The sequence below is a fragment of the Haemaphysalis longicornis genome, unplaced genomic scaffold (assembly GCF_048455015.1).
Source record: "Haemaphysalis longicornis isolate Haplotype H1 unplaced genomic scaffold, Haemaphysalis longicornis Haplotype H1 scaffold_5, whole genome shotgun sequence".
In the NCBI taxonomy this organism is placed as follows: Eukaryota; Metazoa; Arthropoda; class Arachnida; order Ixodida; family Ixodidae; genus Haemaphysalis; species Haemaphysalis longicornis.
In genome coordinates, this window is record NW_027526385.1 from 28,462,215 (window position 1) to 28,486,631 (window position 24,417).

At 46.3% G+C, this 24,417-nt stretch overlaps 2 protein-coding genes across 2 annotated transcripts; both read right to left on the minus strand.

The window, feature by feature from the left end:
• Positions 1–550: 550 nt before the first annotated feature.
• LOC144138006 (8.6 kDa transglutaminase substrate-like) lies at positions 551–23,748 on the minus strand. Its single transcript, XM_077670038.1, has 4 exons — positions 23,628–23,748; positions 19,880–19,935; positions 18,112–18,238; positions 551–704 (listed from the first exon to the last, which is right to left on the minus strand). Exons 2-4 carry the CDS (start codon positions 19,927–19,929, stop codon positions 564–566), a joined length of 318 nt encoding a protein of 105 aa, XP_077526164.1. The 5' UTR covers positions 19,930–19,935; positions 23,628–23,748; the 3' UTR covers positions 551–563.
• LOC144138005 (uncharacterized) lies at positions 10,058–12,738 on the minus strand. The gene is made up of 2 exons (XM_077670037.1): positions 12,472–12,738; positions 10,058–11,222 (listed from the first exon to the last, which is right to left on the minus strand). The coding sequence occupies exons 1-2, from the start codon at positions 12,602–12,604 to the stop codon at positions 10,723–10,725; spliced, it is 633 nt and encodes a 210-aa protein (XP_077526163.1). The 5' UTR covers positions 12,605–12,738; the 3' UTR covers positions 10,058–10,722.
• Positions 23,749–24,417: the final 669 nt, after the last annotated feature.

The window sequence follows — 24,417 nt, forward strand, 5'->3', positions numbered from 1 at the left end:
ACTGCAGGGCAGGGCAAAGGCCTCGCCCATTAATCTCCAATTTTCCTGGTCTTTTGCTAACAGCCACAAATTTATCCTTTCAAACTTCTTGATCTCATCTGCCCATCTAACTTTCGGCCGCCCCCTGCCACGCTTGCCTTCTCTAGGGATCCACTCTATTACCCTTAATGACCAATTGTTATCTTGCCTTCGCGTTACATGCCCTGCCCACGTCCATTTCTTTTGCTCAATTTCTACTAATACGTCCTTAACACGCGTTTGTTCCCTGACCCACTCCGCTCTCTCTTTCCCCTTAATGTTGATCTTTCGTTCTATTGCTCGCTGAGTCGTCCTCAATTTAAGCTGAACCCTCTTAGTGAGCCTCCAAGTTTCACTCCAACTTACAGTTGTGTGCAAGCATAGAAACACTGAAACAAGGCCTCAAAAAGAAATTATAAAGTGGAGTTAGTTGAGCTAATAGTGGCAAAACATACATGAAAGGAGAGCCAAAATAACAAGATAAAATCTGTGAAACGTAAAAGCACCCAAAGCTTTATTTTGTCGCATCATCGTAAACCAGCTGCTTAAGGGTAGCGGCCTCTGGGACCGGGTTTGCAGTGTCCGGGGCCATAGGGAATACTGGGCCTGTCCGGGTTGTCCAGAACGCAGCTGGTGCCCTTCGCGCAGGGATCCTTGAGGGATATCCAGCAGACGCCTCCCGGACACTGCGCGTTCACAGTTTTAGCGAACAGAGCAAACATCAGGAAGTGGGGACACATTCTGTGCACGTTATTCACTCACGTTCAAGCACTCTCAATGCATAAAAGATTTAAAGCAGCAACACGTAGGCGAGGTAAAATGAATACGCAAAAAATTAGCAGTGGCTTAGCTCGGCTATGCCAGGATATTACGTAGCATGAGCTGACGATCAGCGGGTTATTCTTAGGTTTCCTAGTTGTCCAGGATTAGCTGATTATCATGCTTACTGCTGCTGAAACGATTTTCAATTGAATCCAGTCCAGTCTAGTCCAATCCGATCCAATATAATCCAATGTAATCCAATACAATTCAATCCAGTGCTTACCAGTCGCGGGGGCGGTGGCTCAGGCGCGCCAGCTGTGCGCCTTGAGACGTCACTGCTCCTCGCGCATGCGGAGCACGGCTCCCCAGGTGTCGCGCGGAACTGGTCGACCTCGGCCAATGTAGCTCAAGCGACAAATCTGTGCCTCTTCTTACAGATAATTAACTAGCGAAACTGGTACGTGCAGCTCCGCCCGCGCCACCTCCGTCCCTACCCGCCGTTGTCAATTCAGGTGGGAAATAAAATCGCGCTAAAAAGACAGCATGAACAGAAGAGGACACATCCGACAGTGCAGACTAACAAAATGAGTTGATTTACACGCTCATATATGCTACTATGAAATAGACACGTGGACCCAACCAAGAGAAATTTAAAATGCAAAACTAAAACTAAAAAAACAAAGAAATATGAAAACGCACACTTGTGACGCAAATGCCACTATTATCTTTCCCGCGCACCTCTTACGCTCATCCGCTCCTTCCTTTCTCTGCTCACGATGAGCACAGTGGTGGTGTGCTCAAGCCAGTTAAAGCCTGCCGTGTTCCACTGAGCGCCCACAATCTATAGAAACATTTCGGTATGTGGACTTGTAAGTGGAGTAATTGAAATGAGCCAGAATTTTTGAATGAAAGATGGCACGATAGTTTCTTTATTGAAGCGGATTGTATAGGGGCAGAAAGAAGACTTCAGAAAATCACGGAGACACGCACTTGAATTTTCGATTCGTCAAACATGAGTTTTTTATCTTGTACTTCGTTTCGTATGTACTTCGTCGCAGTGGAAATGGGAGCAGTGTCATCAGAATGCTTCCTAATTGCTCGCCTGTGAGCCTTCGTTGCTGATACCTGGATTGCCGATTAACTACGGTGGCCACTTTCCCATCGTAAACGGTGCGCTGTGTGTGGATTGCGCCCATGCGTGGATTCCCCATACGCGCCCCCCCCCCCCCCCCCTGCGCAAGCCCTCTTCATCAGCCCGCCAGTCCTATGGTCAACGTCATCACCTTTCGACGCCCTGTATTTAAGCAAGCAGCAGGTATGCAAGTGTCATCTTCAGTGGGCACGGAAGCAGTGTCGTCAAAATGCTTCCTCATACGCTACTTCACGCATTTCAGGTGTGTAAACCATATTCACTTTACTGTAAGATGTGTTATGACGGATGTTTATTGCTACTCCTGTGCCCACGGGTCTTATTTGACACTGTCTGCGAGTGTTTTTCTATGGCCTACTGCTCTGCTCTGCTCTTGTCTGCTCTGGAGACAGAGGATAACCCTGGTCCGCCTCATGCACACCCTAAGTAAGTTGATGACTCCGAATGCTTACCCGATGATCACGCTGAGCAAACCAAGTTAATGATCTAATTACTGAAAGAAGTGCACGACCGTACGCTGGAAAGTACAAAATTTCAAGCCGAAGTCACCGCTGACATAAAAGCTTCAAAGAAGGACAAAAAAGCATCGAAACTAAAATGACCACCGTCTAACAAAGAGTCGACGAGGTGAAAGAAAAATCTGAGGCTTTTTCCCCCTTGTTTGGAGAGCAGCTTTCCGAAACGGAACAATCACTTACAGGCCTAACCAACCACCCCGATAATCTAATATCCCGTGTGGACAAACCAGACGCTAAAGAAACTTGTGAACAGACAGAAGCAAAACTAACATCTGTGATATGTTCCGTCATGGATTCTTTTCAACCCGACTCAATAGAACGTTAGCATTGTTTAGGGTCCTTTTCACCGCACAAATCTCGCCCCGTCATTATTAAGTTTAGCGATTTCAAACATGAACAAAAAGTACTTTCCCTACGCAGTCAACTCAAACTTACGGACATTGTTGTAAATGAAGGTTTCTGTTACCACTCGCATTGCAAGAAGAAAACTGATCGAATTCGCTAAACGACAGCCTGGATCCCCTTTTAAACTCAGCTACAAAAGAATATTAATTATAGACAAGAGATCTTACATCTACAACGCTAGCATTGACGCCGTACAGCAAATTGAAACACGAGACGCGCGCTTCAACCGTACTACCAGTGCCGCCTCTCCTGCTTATCGTAGGAAAACGAAGGGAGAGGTAATCTTTGTTCATCGTTTTGTTTACCTAATATTTCCATTCTTTTTTGCAATGCAAGAAGTGTACTTAACAAACATGAGTCGTTGTCATCGCCGATTGACATATGTTCCGCCCACGTTATTGCACTAACAAAAACATGACTTTGCACTCATGTGCGCGCCAGGGAAATTTTTTGCAATGCCTCTCACTTTTTGATCTATCGTTGCGACCGTACAAAACGCCGTGGCGGAGGCGTTCTTTTAGCCATATCAAGACCTATTCCATCAAACTGCTGCATATTAGGTCATTTAGAAAAAATGTGGGCCTCTATGACGCTTCACCATCAAAATATAGTCTTTGGTGTTTCCTGTCAATCTCCTTCTTCCTCAATTGCGTTTATCAATGATCTACATGACGCAATCAAGTCAATTTCTACACGCTTTTCTTCCTCGTGCCTTTTTCTACTGGGTGACTTTAACTTTCCTAACATTTGTTGGAGCACGCTAACGCCTCACGTATTGGCCTTTTTGAGTGAAGCAAGTTTTAAGCCAAGTGATAACACAACCGACTAGAACAATAAATAACACAGCAAGTACTTTAGACCTTATCTTAACGAACCCACCTGATTTTGCTTAATTTCTCACTTATTCCTCTGGACTGAGTGATCATTTGTAGTTGACATTTCACATTAACGCAATTTCTCCAAAAAAGCAACAGAGAAAAATATATTCGTGACTACAAGAACGCTAACTTCGAAGCTAATAACAACGGATTGTCAGCCTTTATCGACACATACTTGCTGCACTTTCATGACCGATCTGTTCATGGTAATTGACATTGATTCTCGAGTAAAAATCACCAACTAATGGATAAATACATTCCGAATAATGTAGTTACAGCTTATCCCCATGCATCATGGTACAGCTCGTATATCAAGTGCCTGTCCAACCATAAGAAGCGCTTTTACCGATTAGCCGAAGATTACCCTACTAGAACTCGCTGGGATACTTATCGTGTCGCTACTGAAGCTTACGTCCGTGCAATAAAACAATGCTGAAAAATAATTCTGGCCTACAGTACTGACGTCTATGCTAGACTAACATTAAGAAATTTTGGCGAGTCATAACTCCACCCGCTCATGATGACATTGGTCTCGAGGGTGCCTGTAACAATTCTGTGCCTTTTATTATATGTGCGTCTGTTTTACACGACACCTTTGTAAAAAACTTTTCTAACAGTACTGTTGATAAGCTTCCGGCCGTCCAACATTTCGAATTTATTGTCAGGTCTGAAGTTGTTGTCAATGTTTTGGGCGTTTCCAAAATAACTGATGGTCTACAGAATCATTCATCCTCTGGTTTTGACCTAATTACTGCAAAGTTTATGAAAAATACAAATGCGTATGTTCTATACTACTAACCAAAATTTTTTCAACAATCACTGAATACATTTACGTTACTCGCTGCGTAGAAAACGGGGAAGGTGGTTCCCCTGTACAAAACTGGAAATAAATCTGATCTCGCCAATTACCGCCATATTTCAGTCATCACAGCATGTTGTAAAATGCTCGAACATGTTATTTTGTCTAATGTGGTTAATTTTCACGAATCTAACTCATTTTTCACGTCGGGACAGCACGGCTTCCGGAAATCATGCTCTTGTGGAACTCAACTGGTAACATTTACACACAGTCTTCACCGTATGCTTGATCGTTCGTCTAATGCAGGTTATATTTTTTTTACTTTAGCAAGGCATTTGACATCGTCCCTCATAAACTTATGTGTCATAATCTATGCCAACTAAATATCGATGATAATCTTTCCAAATAAATTGAATCTTTTCTTACTTATCGTTCGCAATTCGGTACAGCAAACGGCTACAAATAACCCCTACGAGACACACTCTGGTGTACCTCAGGGTTCAGTGGTCGGGTCGCACTTATTTTTAATTTACACTAACAATTGTACACACGCTCCCAGATAACTACACCAAAGGGGCTGGGGCCTGTGTCAGGCTTTTGTAGCCTTTAGTTTTAGCCTGCATCCTCGCACCTCTCAGCAAATAAAATCTTTGAAGAGGTCTTCGTTTAAACTAAAGTTCACGGAACAGTGGTATGTTCACATGTATACTTGTTGAGGAGCTGGAGTTCACTGACATTCACCCACAGGATGACTGGGCATGTTTAGAGGAGCAGTCATGAGATGTTCCGGTACAGGCCGTTAAACAAGGCTGTATAATTCGTTTGTTAAGGTGTATTCGACGTTCACTTCGACGAGCGCTTCAAGGCAGGAAACCGCAACAGTGCTGGAAATAGTTGCTCTAGGACATGTGAATATTCCTCGGGCCATCCAACTACACGGCGGGTTCGACCTTTCGCAATATTAGAAAGAACCCCTTCTGTCAGCCTCTTTTTTTGCCGAACAGTAACATACGCCACCCTGAATGTTGGACAGTCTCCGTCGTTTGTATGAGCTATTTTTTGAGAATCCAGGCGAAAAAGACAAGAAAAATGTCTGTAGTTTGTCGGATTTTCGCGTGTCGTACTGTCACCTTGTCGTATTCTTGTTGTGTTGTGATTCTGATGTTCGGTCGTGTGTCATATGTCTGTCAAAGTTTGATGTTCCGTATTGCCGAATTCCGGTCTTGTCGTGATCGTGATGTTCCACAAGTAGTTGCACAATGTTTGAATGTTATTTTACACTGTGAAGAGTAGCGTAAACGGCAGTTCGGTTGTGATTGCAGAAATGTTTGTCCTTGAAAAAAATTGACTTTGTCGTTAGGACAGAAATGTGTGTCGTAACATCAGATAGATTTGTCGTGACAACAGGACATCTGTTGTCCCAACAAAGTTTTTGTCCTGCGACAGGAATGGCTGTTAGGTATTCGCGGTATTCCAGTAGTGATTTTAGACTGGGTAAACATAAAACGACCGAGAAACAAGGCCTTAAAAGCAGAGTTTTAAAATCGTGTTGCTAAATATGATAACGAGAAAACCTATAATAGATGGAATCACAAGTAAAGAGAAAACTAGTGCGGGACGGGGGAACTTCGGAAGCTGTAATTGCTTGGACCATCGTAAACACGGCTCTTGAAGGCTGAGGTCTGTTTCGGTGGTTTGGCGAAAAAGAAAGTGTCACAACTTTCGTTGGTCTGCAATATCGGGTGCTTCGGCTGGTGAAGGGCACGTTTGTGTTGCGCAGGACTCAACGACGGACCTCTAAGCAGGGACGTACCCCACGCGACATGGTGCAAAATTCCAAGGGTCACCACGTGCTTGCAACGTCACGAAGAGCGCAGAGATCAAAAAGCTAACAGAAAATTTGGAAAGTCATTTATCGGCGTTGTAAGCAAACTCGACATAAATACATAAAAAAACTTGCCGTAATAAACCAAATGAAGCAAGTATGTAAAAACATACTTGCGCACAATTCATTAGCAATAAAGCCACGTATTAGGCGGAATTCAGTTTAAGAAAATAGCAAGTTTCCTGCTAGGTCTATTATGTTATCAATAGAATGCCCAAGGTTGTGAAAAACTTGTGTTTATGAGAAAATATTCGTGATATTCAGTTCCCGCTTGCGTATTGCAAGTGGTGGGCAGTTCTCCCGAGTGGCCGACTTATATTATGTCGCAATAGAACACTGTGGTAATAACCTAGTAACATAGTTTTGCATGTTTTACGGCGTCAGTTTTCCGCTTTTCTGCACTTATGCTCATATACTTCCCTCTTATGCTGCCCTCTTATGCTGCTGATAGCATAAGAGGGTCTCTTCGCTTATCTGTCACGGGCATTCTTCGGACGGCCTGGGATACGATCTAGTGCTCGATTTATTCCATGTAATCGTGTGCAACTTACCGCCGAATTCGTAAATGTGACTTGAACCGGTCTTGACTTGCGGCCGTCTCAAGACGGCACCGCCGCGATTCATAGACCCTCCGTGTCTTCAACGCTACTTGAGGCGACCTTGGCTTGGAGAAAAAACGAGGCAAATTTCAAGTCGCGGCCGTAGCTAGCTTGAAGATGACTTCGGCTGCTTTTCAAACATGGCGACGTACAGGTCGGATCTAATGCAGCGGCTGTCTGCATTCGAGTTCGCGTGCCGAGCCACGGATTTGGTTTTTGGCAGCATTTATGAACTGCCGAAAATTCCGCGGCCACTTCTTCGTGACCGCTTGAACCCGATGGAGCTGTACGACGAGGTGCAGTTCCTGTCGCGGTACAGGTTCACCAAGGCGACCGTGCGTGATCTGCTGCGCATGCTTCCCCTGGAAGAAAACGCGGACAAGCGTGGGCAACCGCTCACCCCGATGCTGCAACTGCTCGTCGCGTTGCGATTTTACGCCCACGGGACATTCCAAGTCGTCACCGGCGACCTGATTAAAGTGTCGCAACCGACAGTGTGCCGCACTGTAAACAAGGTAACCGGCCTTATCGCAAGGCACCTGTTCCGGGAGCTGGTGCACTTCCACAAAGCAGAGGAGTACGGGGAAGTTATGCACGCCTTCTATATGATTGGAGGCTTTCCTGGCGTCACTGGGTGCATCGACTGCACCCACGTCAGGATCAAGAGCCCCGGCGGAGACACTGCTGAGGTGTTTCGAAACAGGAAAGGAGTCTTTTCCATCAACGTTCAGGTAAGCCAGATTTACAGCTTTCGCTAACACGCGAAACAGGGTCGGTGGCACACGAACATTTTTTACGTAGCTGTGTTGTGTGCTTCTGTATTTAAATGAGGGAAAGTTGGCCTGAACTGCCTGAGGAACCTTACTTTCCTCACCTTCCGTAATTGTAACCTCACTAGCAGTTACCATGACAACAGTGCATTCATCACAGAGTACTATCCTTTATATTGTGATTCTTCCTGTACTAAACCTGATTACAACATATAGTCGTGGGGCTCCCAATTCTTTTCAGATTTGGGTCCAGACATGTACACGTTACCCGAAAAGTAATGAATTCGTTACTTTGACGATCAAATGCACAACTGTTTTGTTTTATGGTTCATTGTTTTCTTTTTAGTATTTGTTGCACTTAAGCAGTAGCTGCCTCTCGGAAGTTTTCATCGGTGATGTTTCCCCACTTCCTTGGCCGTGAATCCCGGCCCGTGATGAATGCATCGATTTTTTCATGCCTTTTGCATTGCCTGCGATTTGATTGGCTGGTTTCAATATCGATGACTAACGTATTTTCGTCTGCGCCACCTAAACTATTCGTTCGTCTCGCCTTTGTTATCATGACGTTAACCAGATGCCTTCTTTTTGTGTGGGCGCCCGTGCTTGACTTGCGATCTCGGGCAGTGTGCCAGAACTTGCACGAAGGGAATGCTACGACAAGTGGCCGTGATGACCATGGCATCATTCACAATAGAAATGACGCCCCGAAGCACAAGAACGTAGACAACGGCGCTGCTGCTTTAGAGGCAAACATAAGCGCAAAGTGCCTATAGCCACATGCAGAAGTTAAAATAACAAGACCGTTTAAGCGGAATTGTGCAAGGTACTCCGCAGAAGTAATGAGATACCGTTACTTGGCCATAAAAAGAACGAAATACATTACCCGTTCCTTTTTTTAAGAGTACCTAAATATGTTACTCGTTATTGAAATTAGTAACTAGGTAGAAGTAACTTGTTCCTTGTAACGTGTTAAGTGCATGGCTGGTAGTCACAACCATTTTGAGTAAAAAGGGTTAATTGCTGCTTTCAAGTAACCACAATCTTTATTTGGGCAGCATATTTTAATTTCACGAGTTTGTTTCATGCAGGCTGTCACAGGCCCCAACCTGGAGTTTTTCAACGTTGTTGCACGGTGGCCTGGGTCCGTGCACGACAGCCGGATCTTCGACAATTCCCGTGTACGGGTACTCTATGAAGAAAACAGGGTGCCAGGAGTGCTGCTGGGGGATGCCGGCTATGCGTGCCACCCTTTCCTCATGACACCCCTAGTGGATCCTGGCTCTGTCAACACACCTGAAGGCAGGCAAGTGATTGGCATGGTGCTGTGCATGTTCACTGATGCAAAGCTTCCACGCATTGCATTACCAACTGGTAACAAGCGATTTCGAAATAATGAGGTGGAAATGTCAGCAATAACTTGAGTTTGTTTCATAAAAGCACATTTATTTGTTCCATACTTCCAGAGGCCTTTTGGCAACATTTATATACAAAGAACTATGGGTGCATGCGGAACGAAAAATAACAAAACGAGACACAGAATGCAGGCAAACAATTCTTTTGTGGCTATAGACAGAAAAAGAACTAAAACAAGCTTGGCCATTGATGAGCAGGTTTTACAATCGTGATTGAGTCTGAAATGGGAAACTGCTATTTCACAAAAAAACATGAAAAAAGAAAACAGCAAGCACAACAACTGTATGAGCTAGCCTTTATAAATAAGGAAAAAGTTACGTCAGTGTCTATAAGTGCTCTAACTAACCCCTAAAAACAATACTACACATCTGTAAGGGCGAGTTATTCAGACAAGACAGCGAAAGAAATGAAAAAGAACAGGAGCAAAGACACACGAAAAGCAAGGCCAATATTCAATGCAGAAACAGTGTGCATGATGACACACTGTTATGCAAAACCATGAAACTAGAAATAAAAAGAGGAGAGGGGGACAAGAAACTTCACTGCTAGAGTTGCAGGCACACAGGGATGCTTATGACTTGTTATGTGAAATAAACCAACTGCCAGCCTTTATATTACAACTATTCGACACACAACCAAAATAAATACCACGTTAAAACTTTACTCGGCAGTGGCTACAGGTGCACAGACGCATAGAATTTACCAGTGTTGTTTTGATGGTTGAAGAAGAGTGAGGAGAGGACCTAGCCAATAAACATATTCTATTCACCTGGTTCATGGAGATTCATGGAGCCAAAAGTAGCAGTGATGAAAAACATGTGCCTAAAAAAGAACGTTCCGATGCATCCCTTCTTTACAGGTACAACAAGGCCCAGATGAAGACCCGAAACTCTGTTGAGCGGGCTTTTGGAGTTTGGAAGAGGCGCTTCCCCTGCCTTGACATGAAGTTCCAGCATAAGCCCGTCCCAGCTGCACGCATCATCATTGCCTGTGCAGCATTGCACAATTTGGGGCTTGCCAGGAAGGAGCCACAACCGCCGGCTTCCCGAGTGCCGGTCTTGGATGCCAACCGTCGAACTGGGCAGCCGCGGCATCTGCCAGCAGTCTCTGGAAGAGACTCCCGGCTGGGTGCCCAAGAACGACACCTCCTCATTCAGAGGAGCTTCTCATAATTGACTGAATGAGAGTGGCATTTTCCATGGCTTGATCCTGCCAAGTTGAGCATTTTTGGGGGGAGGGGGGGGAAGACTGTGTTAAAGCTGCACCACGCCCACCCACGCGCACCTTTTAAGACCAAAAAATGAAGGAAGCTCACACTAATTAATGCGCAAGACTTGAAGGTAGTGAAGCTGTAGGCAACAGTAGCGTGTTTCCTCTTTTTCGCCTGTTCGTCTTCCTCTATTGCACACTGTTCTGCGCCACATGTGGCCTTCCATCGAGGCGTGCGCTTATCGGTAGAGTAGTGTAGGTTGCGCTACAAAAAAAAAAGAACTATAATGAAACCATAAGGGTGAACATTTCAGTTTTAAACATCTTCCAGTGCTTTCTGCAGCCGTGCCTCTTCCACTTTCACCCTCAGCTCACAAAGTTTCGCTTGGAACTGTTCTTGCTGCAGCCTCGCCTCTTCTACTTTTGTCTGCACCTCGAACATTTTTTCTTGGTGCTGCTTTTTCTGCTCTAGCAGCCGTATTTCGAGCTGTAGCTTTTCAGTTTTAAGGGCCAGCGTGGCATCGTGGTCCTCCTTCAAAATCTTTATGCGAAAGTCATGCTCCTCCTTAATTAGGGCAATACGGAGGTCATTTTCGGTGCCCAGGTGCTGGTGGAGGAGGGCCATTCGGCCCCTTGGTGGCCTGCTACAGTCCTCGGAAGGTGCCGTGGCACCCTGAGGAGGTAGCACGGCAGCATCTGCCCCTGTGGGAGCATCCAGCTCGTCCACCTCTGTTCCACCCGAGAATGGCACCGCCAGGTCGTCACCAGTTGGGTGGCCGTGCTCGTCTTCATCCGGTTGATCCGCCTGATGCTCCTCTGCAACAGGAAGAAAAATTGTAACCAAGAAATTCCAGGAAGCTTACACTCACCCGCAAGACGAATGACGAAGCTGTTGTAGGCGGGCATTGCTGCACACAGTTAAGTTTCAGTATCATTGTTTAGTTACGGGGCTAGTAATCGTAGTCATACGCATCGAAGAGGTTGTCATCTTCGCTGCGAGTGGTGGATGCAAAGTAACCCTCAGCATTGTGCACTTCCACCAGCTCTTCGTCATCGACTTGAGGCAGCCGTGCCGGGATCTGCTAGTCTCCTCAGGAAGGAGTAGCACACTTGTAGGCATGCCTCCAATTATATTTAGCAGTAGTGCTGCAGTTTTTTTTGTATGTTTACATGCGTGGCAGCACTTGACAACAGTGCTGGAGTTTGTTTTCTTTCTTTTTTTTCTCCCTTGAAAGCCACGGTGCGTCCCGGGGCGCTCGGCGGTTGCCATTATTTAGCCAAGTGTAACCATGACAAATTTTTTCTAAAACAAGCTGCCTTACGTAAAAAAATTGCGGAAACAGCTATGGCTTCTTCACATGAAATAAAATCGGTGAACATAACACTTGCTGTGTGTCCTTTACTTGCTGGTTCTAAACACTAGTAGAACTGGGCTGAGAAAATGGTGTTTTATTCCACCGTATCGTACTTCTTATGAACTAAGGCACTTTTTAAAAGGGAGAAAGTACATGCTTGATATTTTACATTAAACTGCTTTTCACACCAATGCACGAGTTGAGCTTGACTAGATGCAGGCACAATGTAACCACCCAAGTAACATGCTATCACTTCACTGAAAGGGTGGCATCTATTTAAAGCATGCATAACTGGGCTCTAGTCTTGCTATTAAAGTAACGTCAAAGCTAATTAATACCAGAAACACAGCTCACTGTGTAAAAGTAAGACCAGTGAGAAAACAGCTAAAATGTATTTCAGCTGATTAAAATGAAACACCATATAAAGGCAAAATTGTGGACACAAGAATTTAATTTTGCGAAACAGTATGACCCCTTACCCGACCCATGAATACAAGGATACTTCTGGCACAGCATGCGAGAGGGAGAGAGGTTCGAAGGCAGTCTGCGTCTCGGATAATATAGAGATAACTGCAAAAGAACAAAATTTTATGCATGAAGCGTCCCCATTAATCAAGTAGAACTGCGTCTGCATGTGCAGCTTCAGCGTGTGAAATTTCCAACATGAACAGTAAAAATGCATATACCAAGACGTGTCAGCAGTACTATACCAGCGTAGGAACACGAGGGCTCTTCTTCGCCGGTGATCATGCGTTGCACGATCTGAACCACTGGTTGGCTCAGTACCGGTGGCAAGTACGGCGCCAGGTCCGAGTCCTCGCCGTTGTCAAGAGTTGTTGCCATATGGCTGGCCACGCCTCCAACCCGCTCGGACGCCGTTGTAATGACAACTTTCTCCTTTCCTCCACCTGAAAAAATAACAGCGTGTAATAAAAGCACCACGATAAAGTACTCCACCTCATATTAGCAATATGAATAATTTGGGCAAAGCTGCTTCCACATAAAGGCACGAGAAAATGATTGACACGAGTTCAGTGCAAAGCATCAGCTAGCAAAAAATGTGGCTAAATCGCACAGAGCCCGTTGAGTTTAGCAGTTGAGTGTTTGGTAATATCACAGGCAATAAAAAAAAATATCACTGTGAGACTCCCCAGTTTTTTCCCCCCTCTTTCTAGCAGCTTGGGCAGACTCCAGAAAAACAGATTTGCTTGCTACCCGAGCTCCACAAAAGCTTTGTACCTTATCAGGTATCGTTTGTTATAGCCATTTCGCTTACAAATAAAAAAAGAACACTAGCGTGATCAACTGAACAGGCTGTTTTACAGTCCGCCGTACAACAAATTGGTTCTACCAAAACGTGAAATTACAGATAGCAACAGGCGCGCATTCGAACTTATCGCGTTCGTTCAACTGTTTTTTTTTTCCAACCTCCGCCGGAGGCGTACAACGCCTGGGCTGATTCATCGCGAGAGCACGCAAGCAATTTGAGTCGATGGTAGTTTTGCATACAGAACGGTGCGTGCAGGCATATGTCCTAGGCTCTAAATTTTCTGCCTCGTTGACTCTAGCAGGGTTATGCAATCTATACATCTTTATCCCTACCAGTAATAGAAAAAAAAAACAGACCGGGGTCGCGGAAGATATGGGCTATCGCGTGTATGCAGCGGTGAAAACGTGTTCCTACCCAAACACGTTAAATGCCTGTGAGCGCTCATATATTTGCTTATTGGCACAAAATAAAGCATGCAACCTCCTCTAAAAAAAAAAAAAACAAGAGCAAAACTCTTGCACATCTCACACGCATAAATGCTGTTCGAGGGAACGCTTACCTGTCTTGAAGCGACCGCTTCTTTCTTCTCCTTTCTCCTCCTTCCATTTCTGTTTGATATTCCCCCAGCCTTTCTTTAGCTGTTTTGCATCTCGGGGATACACGCCGTGGACTGCGTTATACATGTCCGCAACTTTTTTCCACATCTCATTCTTGTGAGCCGCCGAATACACATCCGATTTCTTGCATTCCAGTATATGTTTATGCTTGTCCACCAGGTCTATCAGGAGGTCCTTCTCTCGTGGCGTGAAACGCGGCGCCGCAGACTTTTTCGCGTCAGCCATCACTACAAAACGACAAAACCAGCGGTGCCAAAAACACTTCGCTTCGCCAAACACTTCGCCAAAAACACCTCACACTTCGATGCCAACACACCGAAAGAGAAGTGCGGGCGGTCCGGGCTATCCGGGCGGTCGGTACATGCTTCAAAATGGATTCGAACGGATTGTATAGGCTTGCTTGTCCTACGTACTGTTTATATAACTTCAACTGACTGTTTTTTTTAGATTTAGCCTAATAATATAAAAATGTTAAAAATAAAGTTCAAGAAATAACTTTTCAAGTTAAAAACTAAAGTTTTTTGAAAAAATTTTACGTTACTCTCGCACCCAGTCGGGCGAAGCGCAAGCTTCCTCGCGACTTGGCCATGACTTGGCGAAGCAAGGCGGGGTGAACGTTTACGATGCGCGATGGTCGTTCAAGGCGCGTTCAAGCCGCTCTCGGTCTTGGCGGCGACTTCGCCGGGCGCGAAGCAAGACCGGTTTAAGTCACATTTACGAATTCGGCGGTTATAGTCCGAAGGCAGTCCTTGAGCTGCCTGCTGGTTGTTATGAATGGGCCAAGGACCACGCAGGTGGAGACGAACGCTGTTAACACGTTGACGCTATATTTCACGAGATGAAGAACAAGCACACGACGGGAGCATAAGATGCGATGGGGAAATTACAACACAGTCTGTCGGTACACAATACACTCTGGCAGTTCGGGAGGTCTGAGGACAATGCCCGGTGCGATTAAGCTCACATTCCGTCGCAATGCGTTTCTGGCGGCTCAACAGCAGGAACGGCAGCGCCCGACAGCCGGAACGGAGTGTCAACAATCGGTGCACCAGTACTACGATGACCGTGCGTGAGCAGACGCGCTCTCGAGCCTTGACAACGGGTGACAACGGTCTTGTTCCAGGTGGCCCATGGACCAGGCGTCCCACGGGGTTGTTTCCCACGAACCGCGCCCTGTTCCGCCGCTCGCCTTAGAGCCGTCGTCGTTCGAGCCCTCGCGATCCCGACACCGCGCGGCTGCTCCTCCTCGTCGTCGTTGCTGCATATCCTGCTGGTTCAATGGCGCGGTCAATCGCTCGCGTGGCCATTCATCACACCACCCCCACCTCAAGAAAGTTGGTAGGGGACCAGACAACTATTCTTCCTAACGGGAGTGTAACGTAACTGGATGCAGTTCTAGGTCGTCACACATATAATGCAGTCTGAAGTAAAAGAATCAATTGACGCAGTCGGAGAGGATTGAAGAGCGATCAAATTCTACTCATGTAGTCTGCGCTCAAGTTGTCGGCTCCCTTGATGTAGTGGACGGTGAAGCTGTATTCTTGCAACGCCAGGCTCCAGCGCAGAACTCGGTTGTTGGCGTGTTTTGCCGTCTGGAGGTATTGCAATGGCTGGTGGTCCGATTCAATTATAAACGGCTTGCCATACAAGTGGATGTGGAATTTCTGGACGGCCCAATACAGGGCGAGACACTCACGCTCAATGGTCGAATACCGTGCCTCTCGTGGCAACAGGTTTCGACTGGCGTACGCCACCGGGTGCAGGACGTCACCAACGCTTTGCAAAAGCAGATCCGGCCAGTAGAAGTTGTCTAAAATTCGCTGACCAGTCTTGCGAATGCCCGCATGTCGAGGGGTGATGTTCTCATGTGCCGCCCGGATGATGAACTCCCGGAAGATTTTCGGCACTACCATCTGCTTCACCGCCTTTCCAACTGCAAATTGGCACTCTCGATATAAGAGGCCTTCGCTTTCGCGGAAAGTGTAGCGGTGACCTCTTTCGGACCGAGACTCTCTTCCAACTTTTCGGTAACACGACCTCAAAGTGTAGTCGTTGCGCTGCTCTTGGGGTAGTCGATCTCTGTTGTAAGGAGTGCACGAAGGCGGTGGCACGTTGGACCGTGTGGTCTGCGGTCGTTCAGTCCTTGCAACAGCGGAAATCAGATAGCAAGGCTCCGAACGTAGTGATCGTCCCAGGCTGCTCTTCGGTGTTTCCCTGTCGCCAGCCACTTCATACTCCCAGTCACGATCTGGGTGGTGAGGCTCCCTGACGCCTGGAATATTTCCGAGAATCAGGTCGTATATGGGATGACTCATGCAGGCTGCGGTGATCTCTCCCACCAAATAGGGCGTGTGGACCTGGATCTTTGCTTCTGGGACTTCCTGGACGGAGCCGTCAAGAAGAACAACTCAGCGTGTCACCCCAGTCAAGCAGTTTTCGTCGACCATATCTCGGCGGACGATGGCTGTGTCACTTCCAGTGTCTCGAAGCACGCTGGCGAATTTTCCTAGCACTCGTCCAGGAACAACTGGCATTCCCTTGACGAGAAACGGTGAATTTCTAGCGCTGGTGTTAATATAGTTGGAACCACGTCCAGTTGAGCGCGACATCTGGTCCTTGTGGAACTTGGTTTTTGAGACTCTCTTTGGAGGCTCGTAAATGGCACATGCGATAACTTTATCTTGGTCTCCCGACCCGCTTCGACAATTGTCGGAACTGCCACCTGGGCGGCCATGCTTGCAGCAGTTTTCATGTTCTTTGGTCACAGTGCGACGGACTTGCGCGCGTTGTTCAGGATGATCGCCTAAGAACACTTCTGTGTTGCCCTTCCCCGCTGTGTTGGCTGCACCCCTCATAATGTCCGGCGCGTCAGTTGGAGCACTCCCTAAGTTCGCAAGGCTTTGCGCCTCCAGAAAACGGTCTGTGACGTCGGCCAGGACACCCAGGTTGGCACACTCGCGTTCCTTTAGGAAGACCATGAGCTTCGGGTGGCAGCAACCGTAGAACTGCTCCGAAATCACCAAATCGCGGAGTCCTTCATACGTTTTGGGAATGTTGGCCATTTCCACCCAGTGGTGAAAGTAGCTGGACAGCCTCGCCGTAAACTGCCTTCCCGTCTCGCCGTCTTCGGCCCGAGCTTTCCGGAACTTCTCCTGGTACCCCTGTGCCGTGAATCTGAACCGCTGGAGTAACACTTTCTTGAGCTTGGTGTAGTCAAGCGACTCCTCTGCAGTCATGCGGCCAATCACGGTCAGGGCTTCCCCGGACAAGCACATACTCAGCCCGACAGCCCATTTGTCCTGCGGCCACCCTTGCCCAGTCGCCACGCGCTCGAACCGCTGCAAGTACGCGTGTAAGTCATCGCGCCTCTCATCAAACAGGGGCAGGAGCTTCTGTGGATTCCCGAAGGGCACATTTGGGTTGGTTTCGGTCCCGGCAGTAACGACGTTGGTGCTTTGCGACCCTTCCTGAAGACGAATCTTCAACTCCAGGATTCGCATTTCTCTCTCGGCAGCTTCCTTGGCCATCTGGGCAGCTTCCTTTGCTATCTCGGCAGCTTCTCGCCGTCCCTCTCTTTCTCGTTCAGCAGCTTCACGGAGTGCCTCTCTTTCAGCTGCCCTCTCCGCACGCTGCTCTGCCCGCTGGGTGTCAATCCACTGGCGAAGTTCCAGTCCTGACAGACCCAGCTGCGTCCCGATCGCCATTAGCTTCTCCACATCCATGGTGGAGTCTTCAATCACGTGCTTTCACAGCAGTCAACTTCTCCCTGCAGATGTTATGGGTGGGATCCTGGCAGGCTCGCCACTTTTGTTATGAATGGGCCAAGGACCACGCAGGTGGAGACGAACGCTGTTAACACGTTGACGCTATATTTCACGAGATGAAGAACAAGCACACGACGGGAGCATAAGATGCGATGGGGAAATTACAACACAGTCTGTCGGTACACAATACACTCTGGCAGTTCGGGAGGTCTGAGGACAATGCCCGGTGCGATTAAGCTCACATTCCGTCGCAATGCGTTTCTGGCGGCTCAACAGCAGGAACGGCAGCTCCCGACAGCCGGAACGGAGTGTCAACAATCGGTGCACCAGTACTACGATGACCGTGCGTGAGCAGACGCGCTCTCGAGCCTTGACAACGGGTGACAACGGTCTTGTTCCAGGTGGCCCGTGGACCAGGCGTCCCACGGGGTTGTTTCCCACGAACCGCGCCCTGTTCCGCCGCTCGCCTTAGAGCCGTCGTCATTCGAGCCCTCGCGATCCCGACACCGCGCGGCTGCTCCTCCTCGTCGTCGTTGCTGCATATCCTGCTGGTTCAATGGCGCGGTCAATCGCTCGCGTGGCCATTCATCACACTGGTGGTTAAGCACTGGTAAGTAGATTGTTCTAGATTGTCACCATTTTCGGCACTGCTCTGATGTTGTTACTGGTGTGCATGAGCGTTTGGCAAAGAGCACCTACGGTTCTGCAGAAGCGACAACAGCCGCAGTAATCCTTGAATGTTCCGCACCGACAGTTGCGTATGCGTGGACATTCCTCAGGGTAACACTTCTTGGTGCTACAGTCGGGGATGACGTCCGCGGACACCCTGCAACAGAAAATACCTAGTTTTAGAAATAATAACACTGGTGTGAAATAAATACAACACTGATCTTCGTCGAGTTGTTTGCGTTTTCCTTCATTGCAGGGACTGTGCAAATGATCGTCGTAGCTTCAGATGAAAAGTTTCGCGGTTTGGGGGTGATCTGTCTCTACGGACATCGAATATTCACTCGAAGTGGTGCCTGTTTTTATTGGGTTCATTGTTCTGCATCAGTTTGTCACTGTTGAAAAATTACCTAGGATTACTCATCTGATCTGACATGATCATCTTCTTATCTCATTGGTTGAGACTGATAATGTCTAACGCTGACCGCGGTGATAGCCGACGCTTTCTGAAAACACTTTCCAGCACTTCATACGTGGAAAGTGTCTTCCTTGTATACCGGCTAGGACTTCGTTGGAAGACCCACCTCCGTTGCTGTATTTCCATCACAGTTGCTACAGTTTAAAAAGTTAGGGCTTTTATTTTAAAGTTTCCAGCACACACTTGCTATTCTTGGAATTGTTCGCAGCAATTTCTCGTTCATTTTTTAATATGGCAGTCTTTTGTTTCGCAACTTAGTACCAAAAAAATTTCGTATCTTCCTTTACTATCTATGCGTCGGTATGTAACTCGTCTCACGCAGCCCGCCAAAAGACAAGAGAATGCTGACAACAAATCTTTATAAAGGCCAATTCTTTCAAAACCACCACATCAGAAAAAACAGTTTATGCAGGTTGCATTACGCCTAATTTAGGCAAAGCAGGGAATACCAGTGGAGATTGAAAGTGTTCGCTTTTGATAAGAGACGTCCGCTTGGTATTGGCGATATCAAAATAAGACTACGTGTAGAAAACAATATTTAAACACAAAAATACAAAAGTAGCTCGCACTGAAGCAAATTCTTCGTGCTGGCACTCCAAGTCCAAAAGCGACAAAAGTTTGCAATATTTCTTCGTAGGAGGTTACTTCTGATCGAGTATTTTTACGCTGTACTACTTGCTATGTAAACAACAGCTAATGGGAATGAAATGTCTTGTTTCGGTTTTTCATTGCTGTTCTTTTACTTTTAGAAGCCTTCCATTAGTTGCGTATCTATTTATTTTAAAGTTGCATTTTTCGGTAAGGAACATTGTCCCGTATAAAACTGTAAAAATAATGGTCACTGGCGCAAATGAGCTACATCTTAATACTGAGATCTACATGCGGCTATTTGATTACAGCAGTGCTGGTTCAGAGTGCCATAAACATACCATGCGCCGACCCCTGCTTGCTTGCTTTGATTTAGTGAAATATTCATAGAAGCAAAGTTGGCTAGCGTTTCCTTCTGTCAGTTTAGTTTCGTTGCAAATTAAGCTGCCGTACTGCAAAGGCATGTGGAATATTCGGTACGGGTGCTTTTGGGAAACCGACTACTACAAAGAGACGATACAGGAACGTAAAAAACATTTGTAGTTTTGGAGTTCCGTTGTATTTGTCTTCAACACGCACTTCATGGATATCTTATGTCGTCATCTGTCCTGTTCATACCTGTTTTGTGATTATCAAAATTAAGTGAAGAAATTGATACCAGCTTCACTAAGTTCAGTTACTTCACTCACTAAGGTTTTTTTTTGTGATAGTAAGAGACGTGTGCATGGTACTCACATCACCATGGTGACAGCAGTGACCCCAAAGAACAGCACGAAGAGCTTCATGGGGAACTTGACGCCAGAACATGCACATTGATACCACGTCAATCAACCTAAAACACTTGCACTCGTCTTGTGTTTTTACGATGAGTTCGCACTGCGATTATTAAAAGCATTCAAAAGTGTATTTGAAATCGTGAAACGAGAGTAAAGGCCGAAATTGATATCTGGATTTTACGGGTAATCGAAAACTGTTGAGATTAAAATAAGAAGAAAATAAGTACAATTTAGAAAATTGAAAATAAGTAGTATTGTTTTCGGGGGAGCTAAAATAATGACGTCCGCTTCCGTACGTTGGGTTAGAACATAGCCACAGTTAAGGAACTCTTGCGAACGTCTTTCTCTTAAACGCTTTATGGTTTTGTTCACTATAGTTACTCCCTTAAAAAACTTCTACCGCTATTGGGGCTAATTTGTTCAGTATCCATTGAATATTCCTGTTTCGGTCTCCTTAAAGGTGAAGTAAATTTTTTGCTAGATGGTGGCAAATGGCGTGATCTTGAATAAATTAGTACGGATAGCAGTGTCACCAGTCATTGTTGTCATCACAACGTTATCTCTACTGTTGTCCTCTGATGGCCATCTTTTCCCTTGGCGGAAACGTTGACACATAACTGTATTTCACAGTTTCTTAGTTGAGCGCAAGCAGTACTGCTCGACCTGCTCAATAAAACGACGAAATGAGCGGAAAGTGCAATTCAAATCTACTCTTCATTCATGACAGACTCTGGATGTGGGAGACTGTGTTTTTCTGAGGTGACCAAAACAGGGGGGGAGGGGGGGGTGTTAGAATATGGAATTCTTTGTTTCCGTTTACAAGTTTATTATAGAGTGGATATTCCGAGTAACATCGGTTTAACAATTAACTCTCTCATCTGAAGCCGAGAAAATAACAGCTTTTTGCGCACCGTGAGGTAACTCAGGAGTCGTGACTTTTTGAATTTCCTTGTTATCGTTCAGGGGCACTCTCCCGTGTAGGTGGTTACAAAATGGCTGCAAGCTCAAAAAGCCTTGAAAATTATCTTCTAGGTGGCAGATCTTGTTTCTTGAAGGTATGCTGTAGCGGAAAATTGTTTCATTAGTTTATGCTTGGCTCATGACGTTAGAGTTTGCGGTTGGTTGGATATATTGTTCTATTTCTTGAGTGCTCCATTTTTGGTAGACTATGGTACAGGTTACAGTGTAGAATGGGAAACAACGCGGCCTGCCCATGACGTCGTTTTTGAGTCGAAACTCAAATCACTGCTTTCGGAAAGATCGTGGTTTGCGGGAAGACATTGCCTTTCATGTAGCTGTTCATTCTGTTGAGTTTGACGTATATCATCAGTTTGTCCGCACAAGGCGTACGGGAAATGGGTCTGAGATCTTCGAGCTGGCTGCAGTCTGTTATCGTGTTTGGGTGTTATAACAGCCTTCACCGCATTGCACTGGCCAGACATTTGCCCTCGACGTAGACACGCAAAGATTTTGTTTGTCAGATCATGGCCCCAATGTTTCCAGGAAACAACTCGCTGAGAGATCATGACACACAGTCACCGATTATATTTTGGAACCCTACCGAATTCTCACCACGGGCTCATCTCACAGAACGCGACATAGAGTGTGTTTTCAGCAAAATATCTTGTCACTTTTAGACTAGGTTTCTGTCAAAAGAGTACTGACACGAAATTTTTGTGTTACGTTTTCTGCGCTGCTATGCGTGCCTACCAGCCCACTAATTATAGAATGACACATTAGATGGTCGAGTGCAGCGTAAACATTCATTTACGGCGTCGTTAATTCGTGTCAGTTTCGTGTTCGACAAAACAAACACCGAGCGGCCGCCATGACAGGGGGTATCACGTGACGTCACCAATCTTGCCGTACCACTGCCGCTCTGGACAGGCGCGAGAGCGAGCGCACGCGAGCGCCTAGACCGGCCGAGGTCTTCACCGTCCCCAGGCGCCCGGGCAGCATGACGTCAGTCCCAAAATCATGATGTGTACACACGCTGGAGAAGCGCGCGCCAACCACAGCCAGCGCGTCAGCTTCGTCACGGGAGCCCCGACGTCGGCAGCTTGGTGCAAGTATCGCATGATGTCATGTCGGCCCGCTCTGTGCTTTCTCGTGAGGGCGAAGATTAAAATGGAGTTATGATACGTTACGCCGAACGGTTTCTATTGAGACTTGCTTGGAGATATCTCCTGATAAAAAGGAAGCATTTTTCATTGTTATCTCAGCTTTTAAATTAAAATCATTGCGGCGTTTTAGGAAGAAAAATCTTCAACAATAAAACGAAGTCGGAATGACTGTTTCACCTCATACCGTGAAACATATTTTGTGTTTTTGTGTTAAAGATTCATTTTGAGGAAAAGTTGAGCTATAAAGTCGTGGCTATACAAGGCAGTTTCCGTGTTTTAAGAGATTCTGTTATTTTCAAGTCTTGAAAGTGCTCATGAATGTGCTTAAGCGTGCAGTCTGAGTGCTTTATAATTTTGTTTTGAAAGTGTACCGGCTCCTTGGGCTTAACTGTACGAATTACTGAAACCAAATAAAATCAATGGCTCGGATTCTCGTTGCCTTGCAAAAAAATCGTCCCAGCTTCAACTAGTGGTGGAAGGTTGGAGAAAAGGCCGAGCGGGCGGCCCCCTCTCCCTTCATGGGAAACGCGGCTGTTGCATCTGACACGGATGTCCGAACTTGCCACCGAAAGGTTTGCGTGACTGGCATATCCGGATCGTCTTCTCTTAAGCCTCTTACAACTCTCCCAAAGTGTACCGCGTTAGCACGCGCTGGAACCCGGGACAACCTGGCTCGCACTCACTGCGTCTGTATCGCGAACTCAGCATGTTTGCTACCCACTTCAGGCGTGAACACACGCGAACTAACGAGAAGAACAACACGCGAGATATCACGCCACGAACGCTGGGAAAAGTGTTCTCGAAGGTCAAGCTGACCGACACCGGGCCCTCCACCCTAGGCGCATGCGCTCGGTATTCTTTAATGGTATTTCCTCTGTAAACACTTGGCCGCGGAACTTAATGAACAAACAGCTGTGCTGTTAACAGAACATTGCTATGGCAAGGGCTACACGCCTATGTTTGAAAACTTTATGGTAGAATTGATTGATTGATTGATTGATTGGCTGTTTATTGGAGGAGGTCATAAGACCCTGAAGGCGATGGGGGAGAGTGGGAAAAGGAAAAAAAAATATGAAAATAAAAGTAATCGATAACACATTTGCACTTTTTGTCCCATTAGAAAGTCAGTTCGCACTTGTCACAGAATCACTGACCCATACAGGGCTGAGTCATTCACGAGTCAAACTACTTTATAGAGACCATTCTGGAGAGAGAATTCTACAATTGCCTCTAATAAAGAGGGATTAGCACGCATTTTTGCTAATGTGGTCCTGTTCATCACACGGGATGGAGTGTAGTGTTAAAAGTTCCGATTGTCCTTGTGAAAAGGCAGAGCACATCCAGATAAGGTGGTAAAGATTGGAAACGACTGATTCCCCACAAAATATGCACTTTGGAGCCTGGATCCGAAATTTCCTACAACATCGCCCTATACAACTGAACTCTCCAGGCCATGAAGTCAACACTTACTCCGTAGACCGAGGAGTTCCTCAAGGCTCCATACTCGGACCATTGCTGTTCAACCTTGCAATGAACCGTATGGTAGAATAAAAAAAGAGTTCAATGGTTTGGGAGATTTCTTACCTGGCTGTATCAGCCGATGTTTCGACTGCTCTGTTTCAACGGGGGGGCTGGAACCCGTATGATGAGCAGAGGCCACCCGGGCTGTTATTATAGAGAGACGGGAACGCAGTCCAAGATTGAAAAAATGAGTGAGGGAAGCGTATTCGTTATTCAGTTGAAAGGACAGCCTTCTCTGCGCACCTGGTGGGTGAAATAAAGCGGGAAAGTGAGATCAGAAACGGAGAGAGCCCTTGCGTCTTGTGAAAAGCTGGTTTGTGATAGACGTTTGACGGGGCGATCTCTTCGCTTTCCGTTGGTGGCTGCCGTCTTTGAGGGAAAGCGCTGTTCGAGAAAGCCACTTTGGGAAATGTAACGTTGCGTCACTTTATTATTTTTATACAGTGCTCCATATTGTTTTAAACGAATGTGTTTTTACGCCCAGCATAACTGATGTTTCAAAAAGCGCACTCAACTGCACCCCTGCTTCATGTGATAATTTTCTTGAACTGTCCGGTTGCGGTGCCCAATTCGGAGCGTGTTTTTTGTTTTAATCCAGACGTCTCTAAATTCAAGGAAGCAAAACACGAGGCGTCGTCCTTATCTGGTTTGGTTCCTGCAGAAGAAACTAGCTGAAGCCGCGGTAACCGTGAGCATGATGGTGTGCTACTGACAAAAACACCGCTGCAAGTTTCATATGCAAGAATTGCTATGTACAGGCGTACTTCCAAAAATGATCTGCCAAAATAATCAGATATGTTAGCAAGCCGGTCATAGTGCCGTTTCTTACATTCAGGTTGCTTATAGCAGTTTG